Source organism: Oncorhynchus keta, chromosome 21 (genome assembly GCF_023373465.1).
Source record: "Oncorhynchus keta strain PuntledgeMale-10-30-2019 chromosome 21, Oket_V2, whole genome shotgun sequence".
In the NCBI taxonomy this organism is placed as follows: domain Eukaryota; kingdom Metazoa; phylum Chordata; class Actinopteri; order Salmoniformes; family Salmonidae; genus Oncorhynchus; species Oncorhynchus keta.
This window is the reverse complement of record NC_068441.1, coordinates 49,887,453-49,912,452: the sequence shown is the minus strand read 5'-3', so window position 1 is coordinate 49,912,452 and position 25,000 is coordinate 49,887,453. Positions and strand designations below refer to the sequence as shown.

Genomic DNA, 25,000 nt, shown 5'->3' with positions numbered 1-25,000 from the left:
AGGGAGGACAGCTGACAATAACGTTTGGAACGAATGGAATGGCATCAAACACGTGTCTGTTGTATTTGAAACCATTCCACTCATCCGTCCACTCATCCGTCCACTCATCCGTTCCTCCCAATAGAGGTGGCACCAACCTCCTGTGCTCTAAGTGCAAGAAGTAACTGCCCATATAACGGGCCCAACATCGCCTGGGTTTGGCATTGGCCCAACATCGCCTGGGTTTGGCATTGGCCCAACATCGTCTGGGTTTGGCATTGGCCCAACATCGCCTGGGTTTGGCATTGGCCCAACATCGTCTGGGTTTGGCATTGGCCCAACATCGTCTGGGTTTGGCATTGGCCCAACATCGTCTGGGTTTGGCATTGGCCCAACATCGCCTGGGTTTGGCATTGGCCCAACATCGCCTGGGTTTGGCCAGTGTAGGCCATCATTGTTAATACGAATTTGTTCTTAACTGACTTGCCTAGTTAAATAAAAACAAAAACCAACAAAAATATATATATATTTTTTATATATATTTTTACAAGAAAGTTAGTTTGAAGTTGAACTAACGCTCTTGGGTAAGCTAGCTATAGTATCCAAGTGTAGTTTCAAGTCCTCTAAGGTGTCATGACGTTGGCCTGGGGTTAGGTTTATAACAGTCATAAATACCTCTTTCCCCCTTTTTCTCTCTCTCTACCCTACGGATGTTACATTTGCAAAACCCTTGGTTAACATAGAGATTCTGGGAACATCAGAAGGTGGGGGAAATGAACCATATTTTGTAATCCAACCAGTTGAACATATGCGGTGGTACTTAATGAATATAATGTCAGTTCGGTTGTCATCTGAGACATTCTCATCAATGATAAGATGACATAAACTCTTTACAGTGGAAAGTCTACACATCAGAGTTATCGGATTCACATGGAATTGTTGTTCTATTTAAATGTTTGAATATGAAATTATTTGTGATGGGATGAAATGTGATTTTAGCTTCAGTAAAATGTGAGAAATTGGGTTTTCATGAGTGAATTAGGCCCGACTCAGTGGTCCGCCCACATGAAGAGACATAGGTTGTAAACTATGAAACACACCCCTCTAAGTGCAAGTAAGCCCATATAACTGCCCATCGCCTTCACCCTCCACTATATAAGCCCTTGACAAAAATGTAACCTCCTGTTCCAAGTACGTGAGGTCTGCAGCCTCTGCATTAAAAGGACCAACATGTCAACTACAGAACTAAGCCAACCTCAGCGTGAGCTTTGATTGCGAATGGTATGAACTTTGAACTCTTATTCACTACAGAAGTGAATCCCCCTAGTCGTTGAGTTAGCAAAAGCAGCTGCAAACGCAGGCTTGGAAAGAACAGACAGAGTATCCCGTCTATCACACAACGACGTTACTACATCGTATGCAATTGACCACCAGAGACATTCTTCAAAGGACAAAGGACTCGGTTTGGCAACACGGCCTTCCATCTACCACCAACCTACCGAAGCGCAGCTCAGAGTAAATATTTATTGCATTTTCCTTTTCCAAATGGGCGGTAATTTAGAATGCATAAGATACTGTATTTACGATAGCACAGCATCTCTCTTTGTTCCTCAGTCTTCCCGCTCTTTCACTCAAACCCAGACCCTTTTCTTTTGTGTAACTAGTTTGTCATATCTGTTCCGCCCGCTAGGGACGTTTTCCTTTATAGCGTAATTTGTAATCAAGGTATGATTCATTCTTTGTACATGTAATTCTGTGTGATTAGTTGGGTATTTAGTAAATAAATAATTAAACCCAATTTTGTATTGCTGATTCAACTTGTTAGCCAGGGTTCGTGAAGATAACCAAGAATGTACAACTTTCAGATGAGACTAAATTAAGGTGACGATTAATATTGACTGCTAATGATGTAAAATATTACGAGGTCTTTAAGAGTTTATTCAGAAGATAACAGCTCTATAAATATTATTTTGTGGTGCCCCGACTCTCTAGTTAATTACATTTACATGATTAGCTCAATCAGGTAATATTAATTAAGGAGAAAAGGATTTTATAGAATAGCATGTCATATCACTTAATCCGGCATAGCCAAAGACACGACAGTAGCTAGATATTTATATTCTAACACACACAGACCCAAGGAGAATCTATCATCCCTGGGGAGTGAGAGTTGTGGGGAACACGATACCGAGTCTGAGTCTGAGAGCAGACTGTAGGGCGGGCAGTCTTTGATGAATGGTGCTGTGGTTTGAGGTGTGTGTCCAAAATGGCCCCCTATTCCCTAGTCCACTTATTTGGATCAGAGCGCCTGTGTGTGTGTGGGGGGGGGGTGGGGGGGGATTTATAGGGAATAACGGGCCATTTCAGATGCACACCCCAAACCACACAGCATTGCACAATCATCAAAGATGGCTGCCTGCTAAAGTGTGCTTTCAGAGTCCAGGTGCTCTTAAATGTCTTCCTCAGGGGAGTGATATGAGGATTACCCACCACTCAGCACTCAGCTAAAATGAGACTTTAGTTAAGAGACCATTGAAAAAATACAGAAGTATTAGATACATACAGTATTTAAACATGTTCAGTGTGGAGAATGGGTAACATCCAGGCTGGATGACATAATCTAGATTTTATTTCCATTACACATTGTCTGTTTGCACAGAAAACGCAGAGAGGTTTGTGAATGTAGCTTTACCCAATCACAGGTCAAGTTGCAGTGAGTTGTGCACAGTGACCTGGAGAGCAGTGATATTTTTGGAGTCTGGGTTCAACGGAGACAATGTTTTATTAAATAAAAACTGAAGGTCATCTGAGATGTTTTGTTGGACGCTAATAAAATCTGAGTTTACAATGAAATCATACCTGTGAGTACAACAAGGGAGCTGGAGGAATAGGCAGAGGGAAGGAGCTAGGGATTATTTCAATCACAGAGTAATGTTGTGGTGCTAAAGAGTGTGTGTGTGTGTGTGTGTGTTTCTGTGTGTGTGTGTGTGTGTGTGTGTGTGTGTGTGTGTGTGTGTGTGTGTGTGTGTGTGTGTGTGTGTGTGTGTGTGTGTGTGTGTGTGTGTGTGTGTGTACAGCTACAGAGGAACTTCATGATCTAGCGTTACTATAACAACCACTACAGTTACAGAGGAACTCCATGATCTAGCGTTACTATAACAACCACTACAGTTACAGAGGAACTCCATGATCTAGTGTTACTATAACAACCAATACAGCTACAGAGGAACTTCATGATCTAGCGTTGCTATTAACAACCACTACAGTTACAGAGGAACTCCATGATCTAGCGTTACTATAACAACCACTACAGCTACAGAGGAACTTCATGATCTAGCGTTACTATAACAACCACTACAGTTACAGAGGATCTCCATGATCTAGTGTTACTATAACAACCACTACTGCTACAGAGGAACTTTATGATCTAGCGTTGCTATAACAACCACTACAGTTACAGAGGAACTCCATGATCTAGCGTTACTATAACAACCACTACAGTTACAGAGGATCTCCATGATCTAGTGTTACTATAACAACCACTACTGCTACAGAGGAACTCCATGATCTAGCGTTACTATAACAACCACTACAGTTACAGAGGAACTCCATGATCTAGCGTTACTATAACAACCACTACAGTTACAGAGGAACTCCATGATCTAGCGTTACTATAACAACCACTACAGTTACATAGGAACTCCATGATCTAGCGTTACTATAACAACCACTACAGTTACAGAGGAACTCCATGATCTAGCGTTACTATAACAACCACTACAGTTACATAGGAACTCCATGATCTAGCGTTACTATAACAACCACTACAGTTACAGAGGAACTCCATGATCTAGTGTTACTATAACAACCACCAACAGGGAATATGTGAGGGGGGGGGGGCAATGGTTTGATCAAAATAAGAATAGTCTTGTTTTCGGCTGCCCTCATGATCTACGCAGGGCCTACATGGACAGGTTCTAGTGGGAGGGATATGCAGTTAGGTTCTGTCAAAACAGAGAGGAGGGAGGGAGATGGACAGTGAGTGGGAGGGACTGCAGTTATAGTTCTGTCATAAACAGAGAGGAGAGGAGAGGAGAGGAGAGGAGAGGAGAGGAGAGGAGAGGAGAGGAGAGGAGAGGTTTGACAAAGAAAGCTACAATTCAGCCCACATTTATTTAAATATGCCTCCTTGGTAACTAAGTCTCCTTGGAAACTATAAAACTACTAGAGCTCCTTCGGTCTCAAGGCAAAACCTCTTCAGTCTTTATTGATTCTACTGTGTTCTCGTGAAACAAGTCCTCCTCTACATATTCTCCTCTTCATATTCCTCCAGAGCACCTCCAGAGACCAGAATCACAGGAACGGTAAATATTCTCTATAAGCTTGGTTGTTGTTCCTTATTATCTTTCTCTCCTGGGTTCTGAGTGATGACAAATACATGTCAGTATCGCAGAGGGTTGATGTAGTATGTTCTCAGTGACAGACTACTGTGTATCTTCATCACTTCCTCCTTCAGAACAGAGGCTGCCACACACACACACACACACACACACACACACACACACACACACACACACACACACACACACACACACACACACACACACACACACACACACACACACACACACACACACACACACACACACACACACACACAAACACACCTGCCACTTGTAACCTGAGCTGACTGTCATTGTGAGAGAAGATAATGCCATGACAACAGGTTATCTTGACAACAGGTTATCTTGACAACAGGTTATCAAGGTCAAGCCAACTGGACAAGTTTCCTTAAGCTGATCTCTGTGGAGGAGGAGGAAGGGGGAGGCAGAGAGGAAAGATGAGGTACACAGTATGTGTGTGTGTTACCCGCTGTTCGTCTAGCTATCTCCCTCCTCCTCTGTCTACCCCCCCTGCCTCCCTCCTCATCTCTGCATCGACGTATCTCCCCACTGCCTCCCCCGTCTCCCCCTGCCTCCCCCATCTCCCCCTGCCTCCCCCATCTCTCCCCCCGCCTCCCCCATCTCTCCCCGCCTCCCCCATCTCTCCCCTGCCTCCCCCATATCTCCCCCATCTCCCCCTGCCCCCCATCCCTCCCCTGCCTCCCCCATCTCTCCCCTGCCTCCCCCATCTCTCCCCTGCCTCCCCCATCTCCCCCTGCCCCCATCCCTCCCCTGCCTCCCCCATCTCTCCCCTATCTCTCCCCTGCCTCCCCCATCTCTCCCCATCTCCCCCCATCCCCCATCTCCCCAATTCCTCCCCCATCTACCCCTGCCTCCCCATCCCCCTGCCTCCCCCATCTCTCCCCTGCCTCCCCCCTCCCCCATCCCCCATCTCCCCTGCCTCCCCCATCTCCCCTGCCTCCCCCATCTCTCCCCCGCCTCCCCCATCTCCCCCTGCCTCCCCCATCTCTCCCCTGCCTCCCCCATCTCCCCTGCCTCCCCCATCTCTCCCCTGCCTCCCCCATCTCCCCCTGCCTCCCCCATCTCTCCCCTGCCTCCCCATCATTTTCTCCCCAATCTCTCCCCGCCTTCCCCATCTCTCCCCTGTCTCCCCCATCTCTCCCCTGCCTCCCCCATCTCTCCCCTGCCTCCCCCATCTCTCCCCTGCCTCCCAAATATCTCCCCTGCAAAGCTCTTCCCCCATCCTTCCCCTGCCTCCCCCATCTCTCCCCTGCCTCCCCCATCTCTCCCCTGCCTCCCCATCTCTCCCCTGCCTCCCCATCCTCCCCTCTCCCCATCTAGAGAGAGAACAATAACTGTTATAGAGAGAACTAACTAACTCTAGAGAGAGAACCCTGCCCCTCTCCCACCTGAACCCCCCTGCCTCCCCCATCCCTCCCCCATCTCCCCCTGCCTCCCCATCTCTCTCTCTCTCACACACACACACACACTGCTAGAGAGAGAACACACACACACACACACACACACACACACACACACACACACACACACACACACACTGCTCTACATCAATCTCATTATATACATTAGCTATTCATTATCTTTTAAGATCATTAAAACAACAATACATTATTTATTAGCCCCATTAATGAAACTATATATTATTCATTACAGCAGCACTGTACTGCTAGTTCAACATCAGGGACTAATTGTCAGGAAAATGTATACTGAAAGAGGTTTTAAGCGAATGCAAAGTACTTAAATGTTTTTAATGTAAACGGCTAAATGGATCAGAGGAAATCAATCCAATTTCATAAACATTTTGACTACAATGATGTTGATAAGGAGGGGTGTTCCATAACCTCTTCTCTATTTCCACTCCATCACCGGATTCTGCTTGCACAGGAGGCAGAGCCTGAGACGCCCAGCCCTGAGAGGGTTGAGACGCCCACCCCCTCAGGCTCCCCCCTCAGGTTATACAGGTGAACAGGCCCCCGTTGAACCACTAGCATTAAACCGGAATCTCTAGAATCCCTTTTACTTGATAGCTTTCACTTCCTCCGGTTGTTCAGGAAGTTCGACTCCGAAAAAACACTTTGCAGCACAACGCTACAGCATCCCTTTACCTGATCTGTTTCCCCTCCCTGAGGTCGTAGAGAGAGAAGAAGACGTCTGTGTCTTCTCCCATGGTGTTGTAGGTGAAGCTCTTCAGGCTGACGAACAGGTGGTGAGGGACGGGGATACGACAGGGCTCTACACCGTGGCTCCGACGCACACTGTCTGCCTGCGTAGACGAGACGGCACAGAGAGACGTGTACAGAGAGACGTGCACACAGAGAGACGTGTACACAGAGACGTGTACACAGAGACGTGTACACAGAGACGTGCACACAGAGAGACGTGTACACAGAGACGTGCACACAGAGACGTGAACAATAACTGCTTAGAGAGAACAATAACAGAGACTGCGTGCTAGAGAGAGAACAATAACAGAGACTGCTACAGAGAGAGTGCACACAGAGACTGCGTGCTAGAGAGAGAACACAGAGACGTGCTAGAGAGAGAACACAGAGACGTGCTAGAGAGAGAACACAGAGACTGCTAGAGAGAACAATAACTGCTAGAGAGAGAACAATAACAGAGAACAATAACGTGAGAACACAGAGAACAATAACGTGACACAGGGCTAGAATACACTGAACAATAACTCTAGAGAGAACAATAACTGCTAGAGAGAGAACAATAACTGCTAGAGAGAGAACAATAACTGCTAGAGAGAACAATAACTGCTAGAGAGAGAACAATAACTAGAGAGAGAACAATAACTGAGAGAGAACAATAACTGCTAGAGAGAGAACAATAACTGCTAGAGAGAGAACAATAACTGCTAGAGAGAGAACAATAACTGCTAGAGAGAGAACAATAACTGCTAGAGAGAGAACAATAACTGCTAGAGAGAACAATAACTGCTAGAGAGAACAATAACTGCTGAACAATAACTGCTAGAGAGAACAATAACTGCTAGAGAGAGAACAATAACTGCTAGAACAATAAGAGAGAACAATAACTGCTAGAGAGAGAACAATAACTGCTAGAGAGAGAACAATAACTGCTAGAGAGAGAACAATAACTGCTAGAGAGAGAACAATAACTGCTAGAGAGAGAACAATAACTGCTAGAGAGAGAACAATAACAACTGCTAGAGAGAGAACAATAACTGCTAGAGAGAACAATAACTGCTAGAGAGAGAACAATAACTGCTAGAGAGAGAACAATAACTAGAGAGAGAACAATAACTGCTAGAGAGAGAACAATAATAGAGAGAGAACAATAACTGCTAGAGAGAGAACAATAACTGCTAGAGAGAGAACAATAACTGCTAGAGAGAGAACAATAACTGCTAGAGAGAGAACAATAACTGCTAGAGAGAGAACAATAACTGCTAGAGAGAACAATAACTGCTAGAGAGAGAACAATAACTGCTAGAGAGAGAACAATAACTGCTAGAGAGAACAATAACTGCTAGAGAGAACAATAACTGCTAGAGAGAGAACAATAACTGCTAGAGAGAACAATAACTGCTAGAGAGAGAACAATAACTAACTGCTAGAGAGAACAATAACTGCTAGAGAGAGAACAATAACTGCTAGAGAGAACAATAACTGCTAGAGAGAACAATAACTGCTAGAGAGAACAATAACTGCTAGAGAGAGAGAGAGAACAATAACTGCTAGAGAGAACAATAACTGCTAGAGAGAGAACAATAACTAGAGAGAACAATAAGAACAATAACTGCTAGAGAGAGAACTAGAGAGAACAATAACTGCTAGAGAGAGAACAATAACTGCTAGAGAGAGAACAATAACTGCTAGAGAGAACAATAACTGCTAGAGAGAGAACAATAACTGTTAGAGAGAACAATAAGAGAGAACAATAACTGCTAGAGAGAGAACAATAACTGCTAGAGAGAGAACAATAACTAGAGAGAGTTAGAGAGAACAATAACTGCTAGAGAGAGAACAATAACTGCTAGAGAGAGAACAATAACTGAACAATAAGAGAGAGAACAATAACTAGAGAGAGAACAATAACTAGAGAGAGAGAGAACAATAACTGCTAGAGAGAGAACAATAACTGCTAGAGAGAACAATAACTGCTAGAGAGAGAACAATAACTGCTAGAGAGAACAATAACTGCTAGAGAGAACAATAACTGCTAGAGAGAGAACAATAACTGCTAGAGAGAGAACAATAACTGCTAACAATAACTGCTAGAGAGAACAATAACTGCTAGAGAGAGAACAATAACTGCTAGAGAGAGAACAATAACTGCTAGAGAGAGAACAATAACTGCTAGAGAGAACAATAACTGCTAGAGAGAGAACAATAACTGCTAGAGAGAGAACAATAACTGCTAGAGAGAACAATAACTGCTTAGAGAGAGAACAATAACTGCTAGAGAGAGAACAATAACTTAGAGAGAGAACAATAACTGCTAGAGAGAACAATAACTGCTAGAGAGAGAACAATAACTGAACTAACTGAGAGAGAACAATAACTGCTAGAGAGAGAACAATAACTGCTAGAGAGAGAACAATAACTGCTAGAGAGAACAATAACTGCTAGAGAGAACAATAACTGCTAGAGAGAGAACAATAACTGCTAGAGAGAGAACAATAACTGCTAGAGAGAACAATAACTGCTAGAGAGAGAACAATAACTGCTAGAGAGAGAACAATAACTGCTAGAGAGAAGAACAATAACTGCTAGAGAGAACAATAACTGCTAGAGAGAGAACAATAACTGCTAGAGAGAGAACAATAACTGCTAGAGAGAGAACAATAACTGCTAGAGAGAACAATAACTGCTAGAGAGAGAACAATAACTGCTAGAGAGAGAACAATAACTGCTAGAGAGAGAACAATAACTGCTAGAGAGAGAACAATAACTGCTAGAGAGAGAACAATAACTGCTAGAGAACAATAACTGCTAGAGAGAGAACAATAACTGCTAGAGAGAGAACAATAACTGCTAGAGAACAATAAGAGAACAATAACTGCTAGAGAGAGAACAATAACTGCTAGAGAGAACAATAACTGCTAGAGAGAGAACAATAACTGCTAGAGAGAGAACAATAACTGCTAGAGAGAGAACAATAACTGCTAGAGAGAACAATAACTGCTAGAGAGAACAATAACTGTTAGAGAGAGAACAATAACTGCTAGAGAGAACAATAACTGCTAGAGAGAGAACAATAACTGCTAGAGAGAACAATAACTGAGAGAACAATAACTAGAGAGAGAACAATAACTGCTAGAGAGAACAATAACTAGAGAGAGAACAATAACTGCTAGAGAGAACAATAACTAGAGAGAGAACTAACTGCTAGAGAGAACAATAACTGCTAGAACAATAACTGAGAGAACAATAACTAGAGAGAGAACAATAACTGCTAGAGAGAGAGAGAACAATAACTGCTAGAGAGAGAACAATAACTGCTAGAGAGAACAATAACTGCTAGAGAGAGAACAATAACTGCTAAGAGAGAGAACAATAACTGCTAGAGAGAACAATAACTGCTAGAGAGAGAACAATAACTGCTAGAGAGAACAATAACTGCTAGAGAGAACAATAACTGCTAGAGAGAGAACAATAACTGCTAGAGAGAGAACAATAACTGCTAGAGAGAACAATAACTGCTAGAGAGAACAATAACTGCTAGAGAGAGAACAATAACTGCTAGAGAGAGAACAATAACTGCTAGAGAGAGAACAATAACTGCTAGAGAGAACAATAACTGCTAGAGAGAGAACAATAACTGCTAGAGAACAATAACTGAGAACAATAACTAGAGAGAACAATAACTGCTAGAGAGAACAATAACTGCTAGAGAGAGAACAATAACTGCTAGAGAGAGAACAATAACTGCTAGAGAGAGAACAATAACTGCTAGAGAGAGAACAATAACTGCTAGAGAGAACAATAACTGCTAGAGAGAGAACAATAACTGCTAGAGAGAGAACAATAACTGCTTAACCTAGAGAGAGAACAATAACCTAGAGAGAGAACAATAACTTTTCTTGAACAATAACTGCAATTAGAGAGAGAACAATAACTGCTAGAGAGAGAACAATAACTGCTAGAGAGAGAACAATAACTAGAGAGAACAATTAGAGAGAGAATAGAGAGAACAATAACTTAGAGAGAGAACAATAACTGCTAGAGAGAGAACAATAACTGCTAGAGAGAACAATAACTAGAGAGAACAATAACTGCTAGAGAGAGAGAGAACAATAACTGCTAGAGAGAGAACAATAACTGCTAGAGAGAGAACAATAACTGCTAGAGAGAACAATAACTGCTAGAAAGTGTTAACTGCTAGAGAGAGAACAATAACTGCTAGAGAGAGAACAATTTAAGCTAGAGAACTAACTGCAACAATAATGAGAACAAAACGTAGAGAGAGGCAAAAATTAAAATGATGTGTTTAACCTAGAGAACAATAATGAGAACAAAACTCAATTTGTCTCATACAAATTATTATTTTGGCATTTCTTTTACCATATTTTTTAAACTTTCTTTAACGAGGCAAGTCAGTTAAGAACAAATTCTTATTTTCAATGACGGCCTGTTCAGGGCAGAACGACAGAACGACAGATTTGTACCTTGTCAGCTCAGGGAATCGAACTTGCAACCTTTCGGTTACTAGTCCAACGCTCTAACCACTAGGCTACCCTGCCGCCCCAAGTTACACACACTCACAGTACATTTAACATGGTCTTTCAACTTACAAATTTGACATACATGTTGTGCATGTTCATTTATACAGTAATTAGTATTCATGATGTCCTCCCCTGGGATTCAAACTCACAACCTCTTGGTTCACAGCACTCCAATCTTCCTGCTACACCTGCGTCTCCATCATGTCTGTGTCAATCACTGATTTCACCTGTATTGCTACACTTTGCACTCCAATGTAAATCTCAGCTGTGCTAAATGTACACTCAAGAAAAACAATTTTATTTCTCAGTGATTCAGGAGTACCATTAACACAGAGTAAAATGCCCCACCAACATTAGACAACGATACAGAAAAAAACTCAAAATGCTTAAATAAGCAAATCAAATCAATGATGAGAGAATATTGATATCAAACAATAATCGACACAGATATGGTGGCGTAGCAGGAAGATTAGAATCAATCGGTTGTGAGTTCAAATCCCAGGTGAGGACATGTTGAATACTAAAAGTGCTGTTTAACTAGTTGTGTGTGTTTCTTCATACTGGGTGATATCAACCTCCTGATATCTGACTTGGATTCACACCCTCAGGCTCTGCCTCCTCTACAACCTCTCAGGGCTGGGCGTCTCAGGCTCTGCCTCCTCTACACCCTCTCAGGGCTGGGCGTCTCAGGCTCTGCCTCCTCTACAACCTCTTAGGGCTGGGCGTCAGGCTCTGCCTCCTCTCCACCCTCTCAGGGCTGGGCGTCTCAGGCTCTGCCTCCTCTACACCCTCTCAGGGCTGGGCGTCTCAGGCTCTGCCTCCTCTACAACCTCTCAGGGCTGGGCGTCAGGCTCTGCCTCCTCTCCACCCTCTCAGGGCTGGGCGTCTCAGGCTCTGCCTCCTCTCCACCCTCTCAGGGCTGGGCGTCTCAGGCTCTGCCTCCTCTACACCCTCTCAGGGCTGGGCGTCTCAGGCTCTGCCTCCTCTACAACCTCTCAGGGCTGGACGTCTCAGGCTCTGCCTCCTCTCCACCCTCTCAGGGCTGGGCGTCTCAGGCTCTGCCTCCTCTCCACCCTCTCGGGGCTGGGCTTCTCAGGCTCTGCCTCCTCTACACCCTCTCAGGGCTGGGCATCTCAGGCTCTGCCTCCTCTACACCCTCTCAGGGCTGGGCGTCTCAGGCTCTGCCTCCTCTACAACCTCTCAGGGCTGGGCGTCTCAGGCTCTGCCTCCTCTCCACCCTCTCAGGGCTGGGCGTCTCAGGCTCTGCCTCCTCTCCACCCTCTCAGGGCTGGGCGTCTCAGGCTCTGCGCACCCTTGGATTGGATCCTCGTTCCTACCAGGTGGTGTAGAGAGGATCTATGTCTGCACCACATACTCTCAGTATTCTTGTCCCCCAGGGTTCAGCAGTTCTAGGCCCTCTCCTCTTGTCTCTGAACACCAAGTCACCAAGTCACTCTGTCACATCCTCACATGGTCTCTCCTATCATTGCTATGTGGATTAAACTCAAATACCCCCTCCCCCCCCCTGACATCCAGGTGGCGACACACATCTCTGCGTGCCTGGCAGATATCTCAGCTTGGATGTCGGTTCACCACCTCAAGCTCAACCTCGACAAGACAAGACAGGGCTGTTCTTCCTCTCCCGGGGAAGGCCTGCCCACTCAACGACCTCTCCATCACAGTTGACAGCTGCACAGTGCCCCCCTCCCTCCCAGAGTGAAAGAACCTTGGCGTGACCCTGGACAACACGCTGTAGTTCTCTGAAAACATCAAAGCAGTGACTCGCTCCTGCATGTTCATGCTCTAACACACATTTCCCTCCCTCCCTGATGATGAATGTACTGACTCTGACTGTCCCACCTAGCTATCTGTAGATGAATGTACTGACTCTGACTGTGATCTGTGGTTGTCTCACCTAGCCATCTGTAGATGAATGTACTGCCTATGACTGGTCCACCTAGCCATCTGAAGATGAATGTACTGCCTATGACTGATCCACCTAGCCATCTGTAGATGAATGTACTGCCTATGACTGGTCCACCTGGCCATCTGTAGATGAATGTACTGCCTATGACTGGTCCACCTAGCCATCTGTAGATGAATGTACTGCCTATGACTGGTCCACCTAGCCATCTGTAGATGAATGTACTGCCTATGACTGGTCCACCTAGCCATCTGAAGATGAATGTACTGCCTATGACTGGTCCACCTAGCCATCTGTAGATGAATGTACTGCCTATGACTGGTCCACCTGGCCATCTGTAGATGAATGTACTGCCTATGACTGGTCCACCTAGCCATCTGTAGATGAATGTACTGCCTATGACTGGTCCACCTAGCCATCTGTAGATGAATGTACTGACTATGACTGGTCCACCTAGCCATCTGTAGATGAATGTACTGACTCTGACTGGTCCACCTAGCCATCTGAAGATGAATGTACTGACTCTGACTGTGATCTGTGGTTGTCCCACCTAGCCATCTGTAGATGAATGTACTGACTGTAAGTCACTCTGTTGATAAGAGCTTCTGCTAAATGACTGAACATGTAAATGTAGTTCCACAGCCATGTTTAGGTAAAATAGCAAAAATATTTTCTAATATTTTCCAGTTGAATGAACATATGAGACAAATTGAGTAAACACATCATTTTAACTTGACAGAATGTTTTGCATACATTTTATCATGTTGTGCCAACTAAAAAGGTTACGCCCAGATAACACTTTGACCAAAAAGTTGAGTAAACGAAAGAAAAAAGTAAAGGCAAGACAGGACAGGGATACTGTAACCCTTTGGGGACGAGACGGGACAGGGATACTGTAACCCTATTGGGACGAGATGGGACAGGGATACTGTAACCCTGTGGGGACGAGATGGGACAGGGATACTGTAACCCTGTGGGGACGAGATGGGACAGGGATACTGTCACCCTGTGGGGACGAGATGGGACAGGGATACTGTAACCCTGTGGGGACGAGATGGGACAGGGATACTGTAACCCTGTGGGGACGAGATGGGACAGGGATACTGTAACCCTGTGGGGACGAGATGGGACAGGGACACTGTAACCCTATGGGGACGAGATGGGACAGGGATACTGTAACCCTGTGGGGACGAGACGGGACAGGGATACTGTAACCCTATGGGGACGAGATGGGACAGGGATACTGTAACCCTGTGGGGACGAGATGGGACAGGGACACTGCCACCCTATGGGGACGAGATGGGACAGGGATACTGTCACCCTTTGGGGGCAAGACAGGACAGGGATACTGTAACCCTGTGGGGACGAGATGGGACAGGGACACTGTCACCCTTTGGGGACGAGATGGGACAGGGACACTGTCACCCAGTGGGGACGAGATGGGACAGGGATACTGTAACCCTGTGGGGACGAGATGGGACAGGGATACTGTAACCCTGTGGGGACGAGATGGGACAGGGACACTGTAACCCTGTGGGGACGAGATGGGACAGGGATACTGTAACCCTGTGGGGACGAGATGGGACAGGGATACTGTAACCCTTTGGGGACGAGACGGGACAGGGATACTGTAACCCTGTGGGGACGAGATGGGACAGGGATACTGTAACCCTGTGGGGACGAGATGGGACAGGGACACTGTCACCCTGTGGGGACGAGATGGGACAGGGATACTGTAACCCTGTGGGGACGAGATGGGACAAGGACACTGTAACCCTGTGGGGACGAGATGGGACAGGGATACTGTCACCCTTTGGGGGCAAGACAGGACAAGGACACTGTAACCCTGTGGGGACGAGATGGGACAGGGACACTGTAACCCTTTGGGGAAGAGATGGGACAATGACACTGTAACCCTGTGGGGACGAGATGGGACAGGGATACTGTAACCCTGTGGGGACGAGATGGGACAGGGATACTGTAACCCTGTGGGGACGAGATGGGACAGGGATACTGTAACCCTGTGGGGACGAGATGGGACAGGGATACTGTAACCCTGTGGGGACGAGATGGGACAGGGATACTGTAACCCTGTGGGGACGAGATGGGACAGGGATACTGTAACCCTGTGGGGACGAGATGGGACAGGGATACTGTAACCCTGTGGGGACGAGATGGGACAGGGATACTGTAACCCTGTGGGGACGAGATGGGACAGGGAACAGGAAACCTGTGGAAACCTGTGTATTATTGTACATAGATAATTAGATAACATGATGTTAGCATTGTGATGGTCATTTTCATGCAGTAGTGACAGTGTGTATGATAGCAACTGCAGAGAGTATGTTGTACCTGGGTTGTGCTTTGCTGGACACTGTGTCTGCTGGACAGATGCTGCAAAGACAAGAAAGAAAGGAAGAGAGAGAGAGAGACAAAGACAGAAAGAGAGGAGAGAGTGAGAGAGAGGAAAGAGAGATGAGAGAGAGAGAGATAGAGAGAGAAAGAGAGAGGTAGAGAGAGAAAGAAATATAGATATAGAGAGAGATAGAGAGAAAGAGAGAGATAGAGAGAGAAAGAAAGAGAGAGAGAGAGAGAGAGAGAGAGAGAGAAAGAGAGAAAGAGAGATAGACAGAGAGAGAGAGGGAGAGATAGAGAGAGAGAAAGAGAGAGAGAGAGATCCTCAGTTAGTTTTGATTGAAAACCTTGGCAATATGTACATGTAGAGTACAGCAGCGCTAAGCTGTGGCTGGTTGTCACGGCATTGAGGCGGTACGATAGTCTAACGATTCTCCTCCTCTTCTGAGAAGAAGTAGGAAGGATCGGACCAATATGCAGCGTGGTAAGTGTCCATGTTGATAATTTATTAGAACTGAACACACAAAACAAAATAACAAAGTGAATGAAAGAAACAACACAGTCCTGTCAGGTGAAACAACACACTAAACAGAAAATAACTACCCACACCTCATAGTGGGAAAACAGGCTGCCTAAGTATGGTTCTCAATCAGAGACAACGATTGCCAGCTGCCTCTGATTGGGAACCATACCAGGCCAAACACAAAGAAATAGAAAACATAGAACACAAAACATAGAATGCGCACCCCAACTCACGCCCTGAGAGAGAGAGAAAGAGAGATATAGAGAGAGAGATCCTCAGTTAGTCATCCTCTTTTGATTGTGAATCAGATATCAAAACCTTGGCAATATGTACATGTTTCATTTGCTTAGAGTGCAGCAGCGCTAAACTGTAAATAGAAATAGAAAACATAGAACACAAAACATAGAATGCGCACCCCAACTCACGCCCTGACCAAACTAAAATAGAGACCTAAAAAAGGAACTAAGGTCAGGAAGTGACAGATAGGCCGGGGACGCCCCAGGCAGAGCAGAGCACAGCATGCTGTGGGGATAAGACAGGGCAAGAGGGAGCGAGACAGGCTGTCAGAATAAGACAGTGACTGTGGAACGCTGAATCACAGTGTACAGGAACAGAATAAATACAATGTTGTCCCATAGTTCATCGTAGTATAAGCACAAGGCGAAGTATAACTGAGTCATAGATATATCTACTTCATAGATCCAAGCTGAGATAAAGAGAGAGTAAGAGAGGTCAATGTACAAGTTTACTTTGATAGTGTTTTGTCTTGTTTATCTTGCCGTTTCTCTCTAAGTGGAGGAAGAGATACAGGGTGAAAGGCATCATCAAAACAAGCTAACTCCACCCCCCCTTTCCCCTCTCTTCCCCCTCTCTTCCCCCTCTCTTTCCCCTCTCCATGTCAACTCCACCCTCTCTCCCCCCTCTCTTCACCCTCTCTTTCCCTCTCCATGCCAACTCCACCCTCTCTCCCCCTCTCTTTCCCCTCTCCATGCCAACTCCACCCTCTCTCCCACTCTCTTCCCCCTCTCTTTCCCCTCTCCATGCCAACTCCACCATCTCTTCCCCCCTCTTTCCCCTCTCCATGTCAACTCCACCCTCTCTCCCCCTCTCTTCCCCCCCCTTTCCCCTCTCCATGTCAACTCCACCCCTCTCTCCCCCTCTCTTCCCCCTCTCTTTCCCCTCCCCATGTCAACTCCACCCTCTCTCCCCCTCTCTTCCCCCTCTCTTTCCCCTCTCCATGCCAACTCCACCCTCTCTCCCCCTCTCTTCCCCCTCTCTTTCCCCTCTCCATGCCAACTCCACCCTCTCTCCCCCTCTCTTCCCCCTCTCTTTCCCCTCTCCATGCCAACTCCACCCTCTCTCCCCCTCTCTTCCCCCTCTCTATCCCCTCTCCATGCCTACTCCACCCTCTCTCCCCCTCTCTTTCCCCTCTCCATGCCAACTCCACCCTCTCTCCCCCTCTATTCCCCCTCTCCATGCCAAATCCACCCTCTCTCCCCCTCTCTTCCCCCTCTCTTTCCCCTCTCCATGCCAACTCCACCCTCTCTCCCCCCTCTCTTCCCCCTCTCTTTCCCCTCTCCATGCCAACTCCACCCTCTCTCCCCCTCTCTTCCCCCTCTCTTTCCCCTCCCCATGCCAACTCCACCCTCTCTCCCCCTCTCTCCCCACTGTCTTCCCCCTCTCTTTCCCCTCTCCATGCCAACTCCACCCTCTCTCCCCCTCTCTTTCCCCTCTCCATGCCAACTCCACCCTCTCTCCCCCTCTCTTCCCCTCTCTTTCCCCTCTCCATGCCAACTCCACCCTCTCTCCCCCTCTCTCCCCCTCTCTTTACCCTCTCCTGGCCTTCTCCACCCCCTCTCTTCCCCCTCTCTCCACCCTCTCTTCACCTCTCCACACCTTCTCCACCCTCTCTTCTCCCTCTCCACCCTCTATTCCCCGTCTCCACCCTCTCTCCACCCTCTCCACACTCTCCACACTCTCTTCCCCCTCTTCACCCTCTCTTCCCCTTCTCCACGCTCTCTTCCCCCTCTCCACCCTCTCTCCACCCTCTCTTCCCCCTCTCCACCCCTCTTCCCCTTCTCCACCCTCTCTTCCCCTCTCCACCCTCTCTTCCCCCTCTCCACCCTCTCTTCCCTTCTCCACCTTCTATTTACCCTCTCCACCCTCTCTTCCCCCTCTCCACTCTCTCTTCCCCTTCTCACCCTCTCCTCCCCTCTCCAGCCTCTCTTCCTCCTCTCCACCCTCTATTTACCCTCTCTTCCCCTTTTCACCCTCTCTTCCCCCTCTCCACCATCCCTTCCCCTTCTCACCCTCTCTTCCCCCTCTCCACCATCTCTTCCTCTTATCACCCTCTCTTCCCCTCTCTACCCTCTCTTCCCCTTTTCACCCTCTCTTTCCCTTCTCACCATCTCTTTCCCTTATCACCCTCTCTTCCCCCTCTCCACCATCTCTTCCCCTTCTCACCCTCTCTCCCCCTCTCCACCATCTCTTCCTCTTCTCACCCTCTCTTCCCCCTCTCCACCATCTCTTCCCCTTCTCACCCTCTCTTCCCCCTCTCCACCCTCTCTTCCCCTTCTCACCCTCTCTTTCCCTTCTCACCCTCTCTTCCCCCTCTCCACCCTCTCTTCCCCTTCTCACCCTCTCTTCCCCTTCTCACCCTCTCTTCCCCCTCTCACCATCTCTTCCCCATCTCACCCTCTCTTCCCCCTCTCCACCATCTCTTCCTCTTCTCACCCTCTCTTCCTCCTCTCCACCCTCTCTTCCCCTTGTCACCCTCTCTTCCCCTTCTCACCATCTCTTCCCCTTCTCACCCTCTCGTCCCCCTCTCCACCCTCTCGTCCCCCTCTCCACCATCTCTTCCCCTTCTCACCCTCTCTTCCCCCTCTCCACCCTCTCTTCCCCCTCTGCCCTCTCTCTTCTCCTTCTCACCCTCTCTTCCCCTCTCCATGCCCCTCTCTCCCCCTCTCTTCCCCCTCTCTTTCCCCTCTCCATGCCAACTCCACCCTCTCTCCCCCTCTCTTCCCCCTCTCTTTCCCCTCTCCATGCCAACTCCACCCTCTCTCCCCCTCTCTTCCCCTCTCTTTCCCCTCTCCATGCCTACTCCACCCTCTCTTCCCCCTCTCTTTCCCCTCTCCATGCCAACTCCACCCTCTCTCCCCCTCTCTTCTTCCCCTCTCCATGCCAACTCCACCCTCTCTCCCCCCTCTCTTTCCCCTCTCCATGCCAACTCCACCCTCTCTCCCCCTCTCTTCCCCTCTCTTTCCCCCCCTCCATGCCAACTCCCCCTCTCTCCCCCTCTCTTCCCCCCTCTTTCCCCTCCCCATGCCAACTCCACCCCTCTTCCCCTCTCTCCCCCTCTCTCTCCCCCTATCTTCCCCCTCTCTTTCCCCTCTCCATGCCAACTCCACCCTCTCTCTCCCCCCTCTCTTCCCCCTCTCTTTCCCCTCTCCATGCCAACTCCACCCCACCCTCTCTCCCCCTCTCTCCCCCCTCTCTTCCCCCTCTCTTTCCCCTCTCAATGCCAACTCCACCCCTCTCTCCCCCTCTCTTCCCCCTCTCTTTACCCTCTCCTGGCCTTCTCCACTCCCCTCTCTTTCCCCTCTCTCCACCCTCTCTTCACCTCTCCACACCTTCTCCACCCTATCTTCTCCCTCTCCACCCTCTCTTCCCCATCTCCAGCCTCTCTCCACCCTCTCCACCCTCTCTCCACACTCTCCACTTTCTCTCCACACTCTCTTCCCCCTCTTCACCCTCTCTTCCCCTTCTCCACGCTCTCTTCCCCCTCTCCACCCTCTCTCCACCCTCTCTTCCCCCTCTCCACCCCTCTTCGCCTTCTCCACCCTCTCTTCCCCCTCTCCACCCTCTCTTCCCCCTCTCCACCCTCTCTTCCCCTTCTCCACCCTCTATTTACCCTCTCCACCCTCAATTCCCCCTCTCCACTCTCTCTTCCCCTTCTCACCCTCTCCTCCCCCTCTCCAGCCTCTCTTCCTCCTCTCCACCCTCTATTTACCCTCTCTTCCCCTTCTCACCCTCTCTTCCCCTCTCCACCATCTCTTCCCCTTCTCACCCTCTCTTCCCCCTCTCCACCATCTCTTCCTCTTATCACCCTCTCTTCCCCCTCTCTACCCTCTCTTCCCCATTCTCACCCTCTCTTTTCCTTCTCACCATCTCTTTCCCTTCTCACCCTCTCTTCCCCCGCTCCACCATCTCTTCCCCTTCTCCCCTCTTTCCCTCTCCACCATCTCTTCCTCTTCTCACCCCTCTTCCCCCTCTCCACCATCTCTTCCCCTTCTCACCCTCTCTTCCCCTCTCCACCATCTCTTCCCCTTCTCACCCTCTCTTCCCCTCTCCCCCCATCTCTTCCCCTTCTCACCCTCTCTTCCCCTCTCCACCCTCTCTTCCCCTTCTCACCCTCTCTTCCCATTCTCACCCTCTCTCCCCCCCTCTCCACCATCTCTTCCCCATCTCACCCTCTCTTCCCCCTCTCCACCATCTCTTCCTCTTCTCACCCTCTCTTCCCTCTCCACCCTCTCTTCCCCTTGTCACCCTCTCTTCCCCTTCTCACCATCTCTTCCCCTTCTCACCCTCTCGTCCCCCTCTCCACCCTCTCGTCCCCCTCTCCACCATCTCTTCCCCTTCTCACCATCTCTTCCCCTCTCCACCCTCTCTTCCCCCTCTGCACCCTCTCTTCCCCTCTGCACCTCTCTTCCCCTTCTCACCCTCTCTTCCCCCTCTCCACCCTCTCTTCCCCTTCTCACCCTCTCTTCCCCTTTCCCCCTCTCCACCCTCTCTTCTGCCTTTCTCCACCCTCTCCTCCCCCTCTCCATCATCTCTTCCTCCTCTCCACCCTCTTTTCCCCCTCTCCACCATCTCTTCCCCTTCTCACCCTCTCTTCCCCCTCTCCACCCTCTCTTCCCCTCTCCACCCTCTCTTCTCCCTCTCCACCCTCTCTTCCCCCTCTCCCCCCTTTAGCATTTATTCGAGGTGAGATCCAAGGTGAGAAGCATCATACCCAACACCTCCTGCCCTCCCTCTACCCTCTCCCTTATCGTCTACCCCTATCCTATCTCTACCCTCTCCTCCCTCTTCCCCTCCCCTCTCCCCTTTACACTCCCCTCTCTCCCTCCACTCTACCTCTCCCCTCTCCCCACCCTCTCCCCCTACCATCTTACCCTCTCACTTACCCCCCCCCCCTCTACCTCTCCCCTACGCTCCACCCTACCCTCTACCTCCACCCTCTCCGAGGTGAGAACTACTGTAATCTCCCCACACCTACAACCCAAGTGTCCATTATCACCTGCCATCATTCCTCAGAGACCCTCCGTCCTCCTCTCTTCTCCTGTCACACCCCCCACCCCCGGCATGTGTCATATCTGCCAGGACTGCCCACATCCATCTACTTCTATCCCGTCTTAGATGTGAGTGTCCATTAACACTAGGCATCCCCCAGGTTACCCTGCCTCCTCCTGCCATGGTGCCAAGGTCTCGCTCTCCCCATCCCCACCACTTTGATGTACCTCTGACATCAGATGTGGGATCTTCATTTGAGCCAGATTGCTACAGCAGGAAAATAATCCTGCAGCAACAGTACATGTGAAGTATTATGTGGATTATAATTAATTAACATTTTTGTAGGGGTTGATACATTTTTCACAAGGGAAAATCAAGTCTGACATTTCCAAGTGGAAATTACAAACTTCAGAAGCCTTTTTAACCCTCAAATACACTACAGTTTTGACATGTCCTGCATTGAAGGGCGGTCAAATTAAGATCCTACATCTGTAGATGTCTTTCTCCCTCTACCATTCAGTCCTCTGGCCAAGCCAGCCACTTTGCCAGGGCTGTAACACACTGCCATTACCTCAGCACCACCCCAGACACCCTCACCCTCAAGGCCAGGTCAGACACCCTCACCCTCAAGGCCAGGGCAGACACCCTCATCAGACACCCTCATCAGACTCAGCACCACCCCCAGAGATAGGAGCAAGGCCAGGACAGAAACCCTCATCAGACACCCTCATCAGACTCAGCACCACCCCAGAGATAGGAGCAAGGCCAGGGCAGACACCCTCACCCTCAAAGCCAGGGCAGACACCCTCATCAGACACCCTCATCAGACTCAGCACCACCCCCAGAGATAGGAGCAAGGCCAGGGCAGAAACCCTCATCAGACTCAGCACCACCCCAGAGATAGGAGCAAGGCCAGGGCAGACACCCTCATCAGACACCCTCATCAGACTCAGCACCACCCCAGAGATAGGAGCAAGGCCAGGGCAGACACCCTCATCAGACACCCTCATCAGACTCAGCACCACCCCAGAGCTGGGAGCAAGGCCAGGACAGACACCCTCATCAGACACCCTCATCAGATACCCCCATCAGACACCCTCATCAGACACCCTCATCAGACTCAGCACCACCCCAGAGAGATAGGAGCAAGGCCAGGGCAGACACCCTCATCAGACACCCTCATCAGACTCAGCACCACCCCAGAGCTGGGAGCAAGGCCAGGACAGACACCCTCATCAGACACCCTCATCAGATACCCCCATCAGACACCCTCATCAGACACCCTCATCAGACACCCTCATCAGACTCAGCACCACCCCAGAGCGAGGAGCAAGGCCACGGCAGACACCCTCATCAGACACCCTCATCAGATTGCTGATGTCTCCCTCCCATTCACTATTCTGTGCTTGTGATATTCTTGTGCTCCAGATATTCAGCTAACTAAATGATTGACCTGTTGCAACAAATAAATAAATGGCTCATGATTGTTTTGTTGCTGCGATGACAGTTGTCATTAATAAAAAATAGCTTAAACAACACAATTATGCCTACTGTACCTCTTATATACTGAACAAAAACATAGATGCAACATGCAACAATTTCTATGATTTTGGAGAGTTACAGTTCATATAAGGAAATCAGTCAATTGAAATAAATTCATTAGGCCCTAATCTATGGATTTCACATGACTGGGCAGAGGTGCAGCCATGGGTGGGCCTGGGAGGGCATAGGCCTACCCACTTGGGAGCCAGGCACACACATCGAAGAACCCAAGCCAGCCAATCAGAATTTGTTTTCGTGGTTTGCGGTTGTGAGGCCGGTACTGACAAAAGTACTGCCAAATTCTCTAAAATGTTGTTGGAGGTGGCTTATGGTAGAGAAATGAACATTACATTCTCAGGAAACAGCTCTGGTGTACATTCCTGCAGTCAGCATGCCAATTGCACACTCCCTCATAACTTGAGACATTTGTGGAATTGTGTTGTGTGACAAAACTGCACGGGATGTTTTTTTTTTTGTCCCCAGCACAAGGTGCACCTGTGTAATGATCATGCTGTTTAATCAGCTTATTAATATGCCACACCTGTCAGGTGGATGGATTATTTTGGCAAAGGAGAAATGTTCACTAACAGGGATGTAAACAAATTTGTGCACAAAATTTGAGAGCCCTAAGCTTTTTAGTGCATTATGGAAAAATGCAGGTTTCAGCTCATGAAACATGGGACCAACACTTTACATATTGTTTTTATATATTTTTTTGTTCAGTGTAGTTTAGCTGCCGTTATGGCTACACTGAATCAGATTAAATGTGTAAATCATCACTTTTTAAGACAAAATATCTAATTGCAGTTCCAGCTCCAGCTATAGCTGGAGGTTTCTGCTTCTTCCATACACGTACCATACATAAGGGTTTGGACCATGTACCCTACACCAGCAACAGTCACTAGGCAACAGCAGGACATCGTCATGACTCTAGTGTGTGCCGCACACAGTCGGCCCAGTGGTACCTACCATTTACATTTAGGTTATTGAGCAGATGCTATTATCCCGAGAGACTTACAGTCAGTGCATTCAACTTAGTTTTGTAAGAAGAAGAAAAAACGTTATACCTATCATTTTGTATAAGTTTCTACAGTGGTCAGTGGTACCTATCATTTTGTATAAGTCTCTAAAGTGGTCAGTGGTACCTATCATTTTGTATAAGTCTCTACAGTGGTCAGTGTTACCTACCATTTTGTATAAGTCTGAGACGCTGATCTGGTCTGCATCCACCATTTCAAACTCCTTCCTGGGTACGAGGTCCAGGCCCAGGTGTCTGTTGAGGAGAGGAGAGGAGAGGAGTGTGAGGGAGGAAGAGAGACGTGGGGAGAGAGAGAGGGAGGGAAGGGTGGGAGAGGGCAAGAGAGACACGGGGGAGGGAGAGGGAGGGGACAAGAGAGACACGGGGGAGAGAGAGGAGAGGAGAGGGAGGGGACAAGAGAGACGGGGGGAGAGGAGGAAGAGAGGGAGGGGGCAAGAGAGACATGGGGGGAGAGAGAGAGGGAGGGAAGGGTGGGAGGGGGCAAGAGAGACACGGGGGAGAGAGAGGAGAGGTAGGGGGTAAGAGAGACACGGGGGAGAGAGAGGGAGGGAGAGACAGATGCTCATATTAGAGACACATATTTCCCACAAATAATTATTACCCACAAATAATTCTAAAACAAACCCGATGTTGATAAACTCCCATATCTACTGGGTGAAATTCCACAGTGTGCCATCACAGCAGCAAGATTTCTGACCTGTTGCCACAATAAAATGTCAACCAGTGAAGAACAAACACCATAGTACATACAACCCATATTTATGAGAGAGAGACAGAGAGACAGAGAGATAGACAGAGATGGAGACAGAGAGGGACAGAGAGAGTGAGAGACAGAGAGACACAGAGAGAGACAGAGAGACATAGAGAGACAGAGAGAGACAAAGAGAGACAGAGAGAGAGACAGAGAGAGACAGAGAGACAGAGAGAGAGAGAGAGAGATAGAGAGAGAGAGAGAGAGAGAGAGAGAGAGAGACAGAGAGAGACAAAGAGAGACAGAGAGAGAGAGACAGAGAGAGACAGAGAGACAGAGACAGAGAGACAGAGACAGAGAGAGAGAAACATAGAGAGAGAGACAGAGAGAGAGAGAGAGAGAGAGAGAGAGAGAGAGAGAGAGAGAGAGAGAGAGAGAGAGAGAGAGAGAGAGAGAGAGAGATAGAGAGATAGAGACAGAGAGACAGAGAGAGAGAGACATAGAGAGAGAGAGACAGAGAGAGAGAGACATAGA

At 48.2% G+C, this 25,000-nt stretch overlaps 1 protein-coding gene and 1 long non-coding RNA gene across 10 annotated transcripts in view; one reads left to right on the top strand and one right to left on the bottom strand.

Moving 5' to 3' along the window:
• dock3 (dedicator of cytokinesis 3) overlaps window positions 1-25,000 on the bottom strand; it is a 532,012-nt gene that overhangs the window by 173,877 nt on the left and 333,135 nt on the right. For all 9 annotated transcript variants that reach the window (XM_052474129.1, XM_052474134.1, XM_052474126.1 and 6 more), the window contains exons 7-9: window positions 23,925-24,009; window positions 15,380-15,421; window positions 6,509-6,666 (exon numbers count right to left, since the gene is read on the bottom strand). In XM_052474129.1, coding sequence (XP_052330089.1) covers window positions 6,509-6,666; window positions 15,380-15,421; window positions 23,925-24,009 — 285 coding nt within the window. The remainder of the gene's footprint in view (window positions 1-6,508; window positions 6,667-15,379; window positions 15,422-23,924; window positions 24,010-25,000) is intronic.
• On the top strand, window positions 4,066-13,205 carry LOC127910409 (uncharacterized). The gene is made up of 3 exons (XR_008074762.1): window positions 4,066-4,343; window positions 4,738-4,824; window positions 12,640-13,205. It is a non-coding gene; the product is annotated as an uncharacterized LOC127910409 (long non-coding RNA).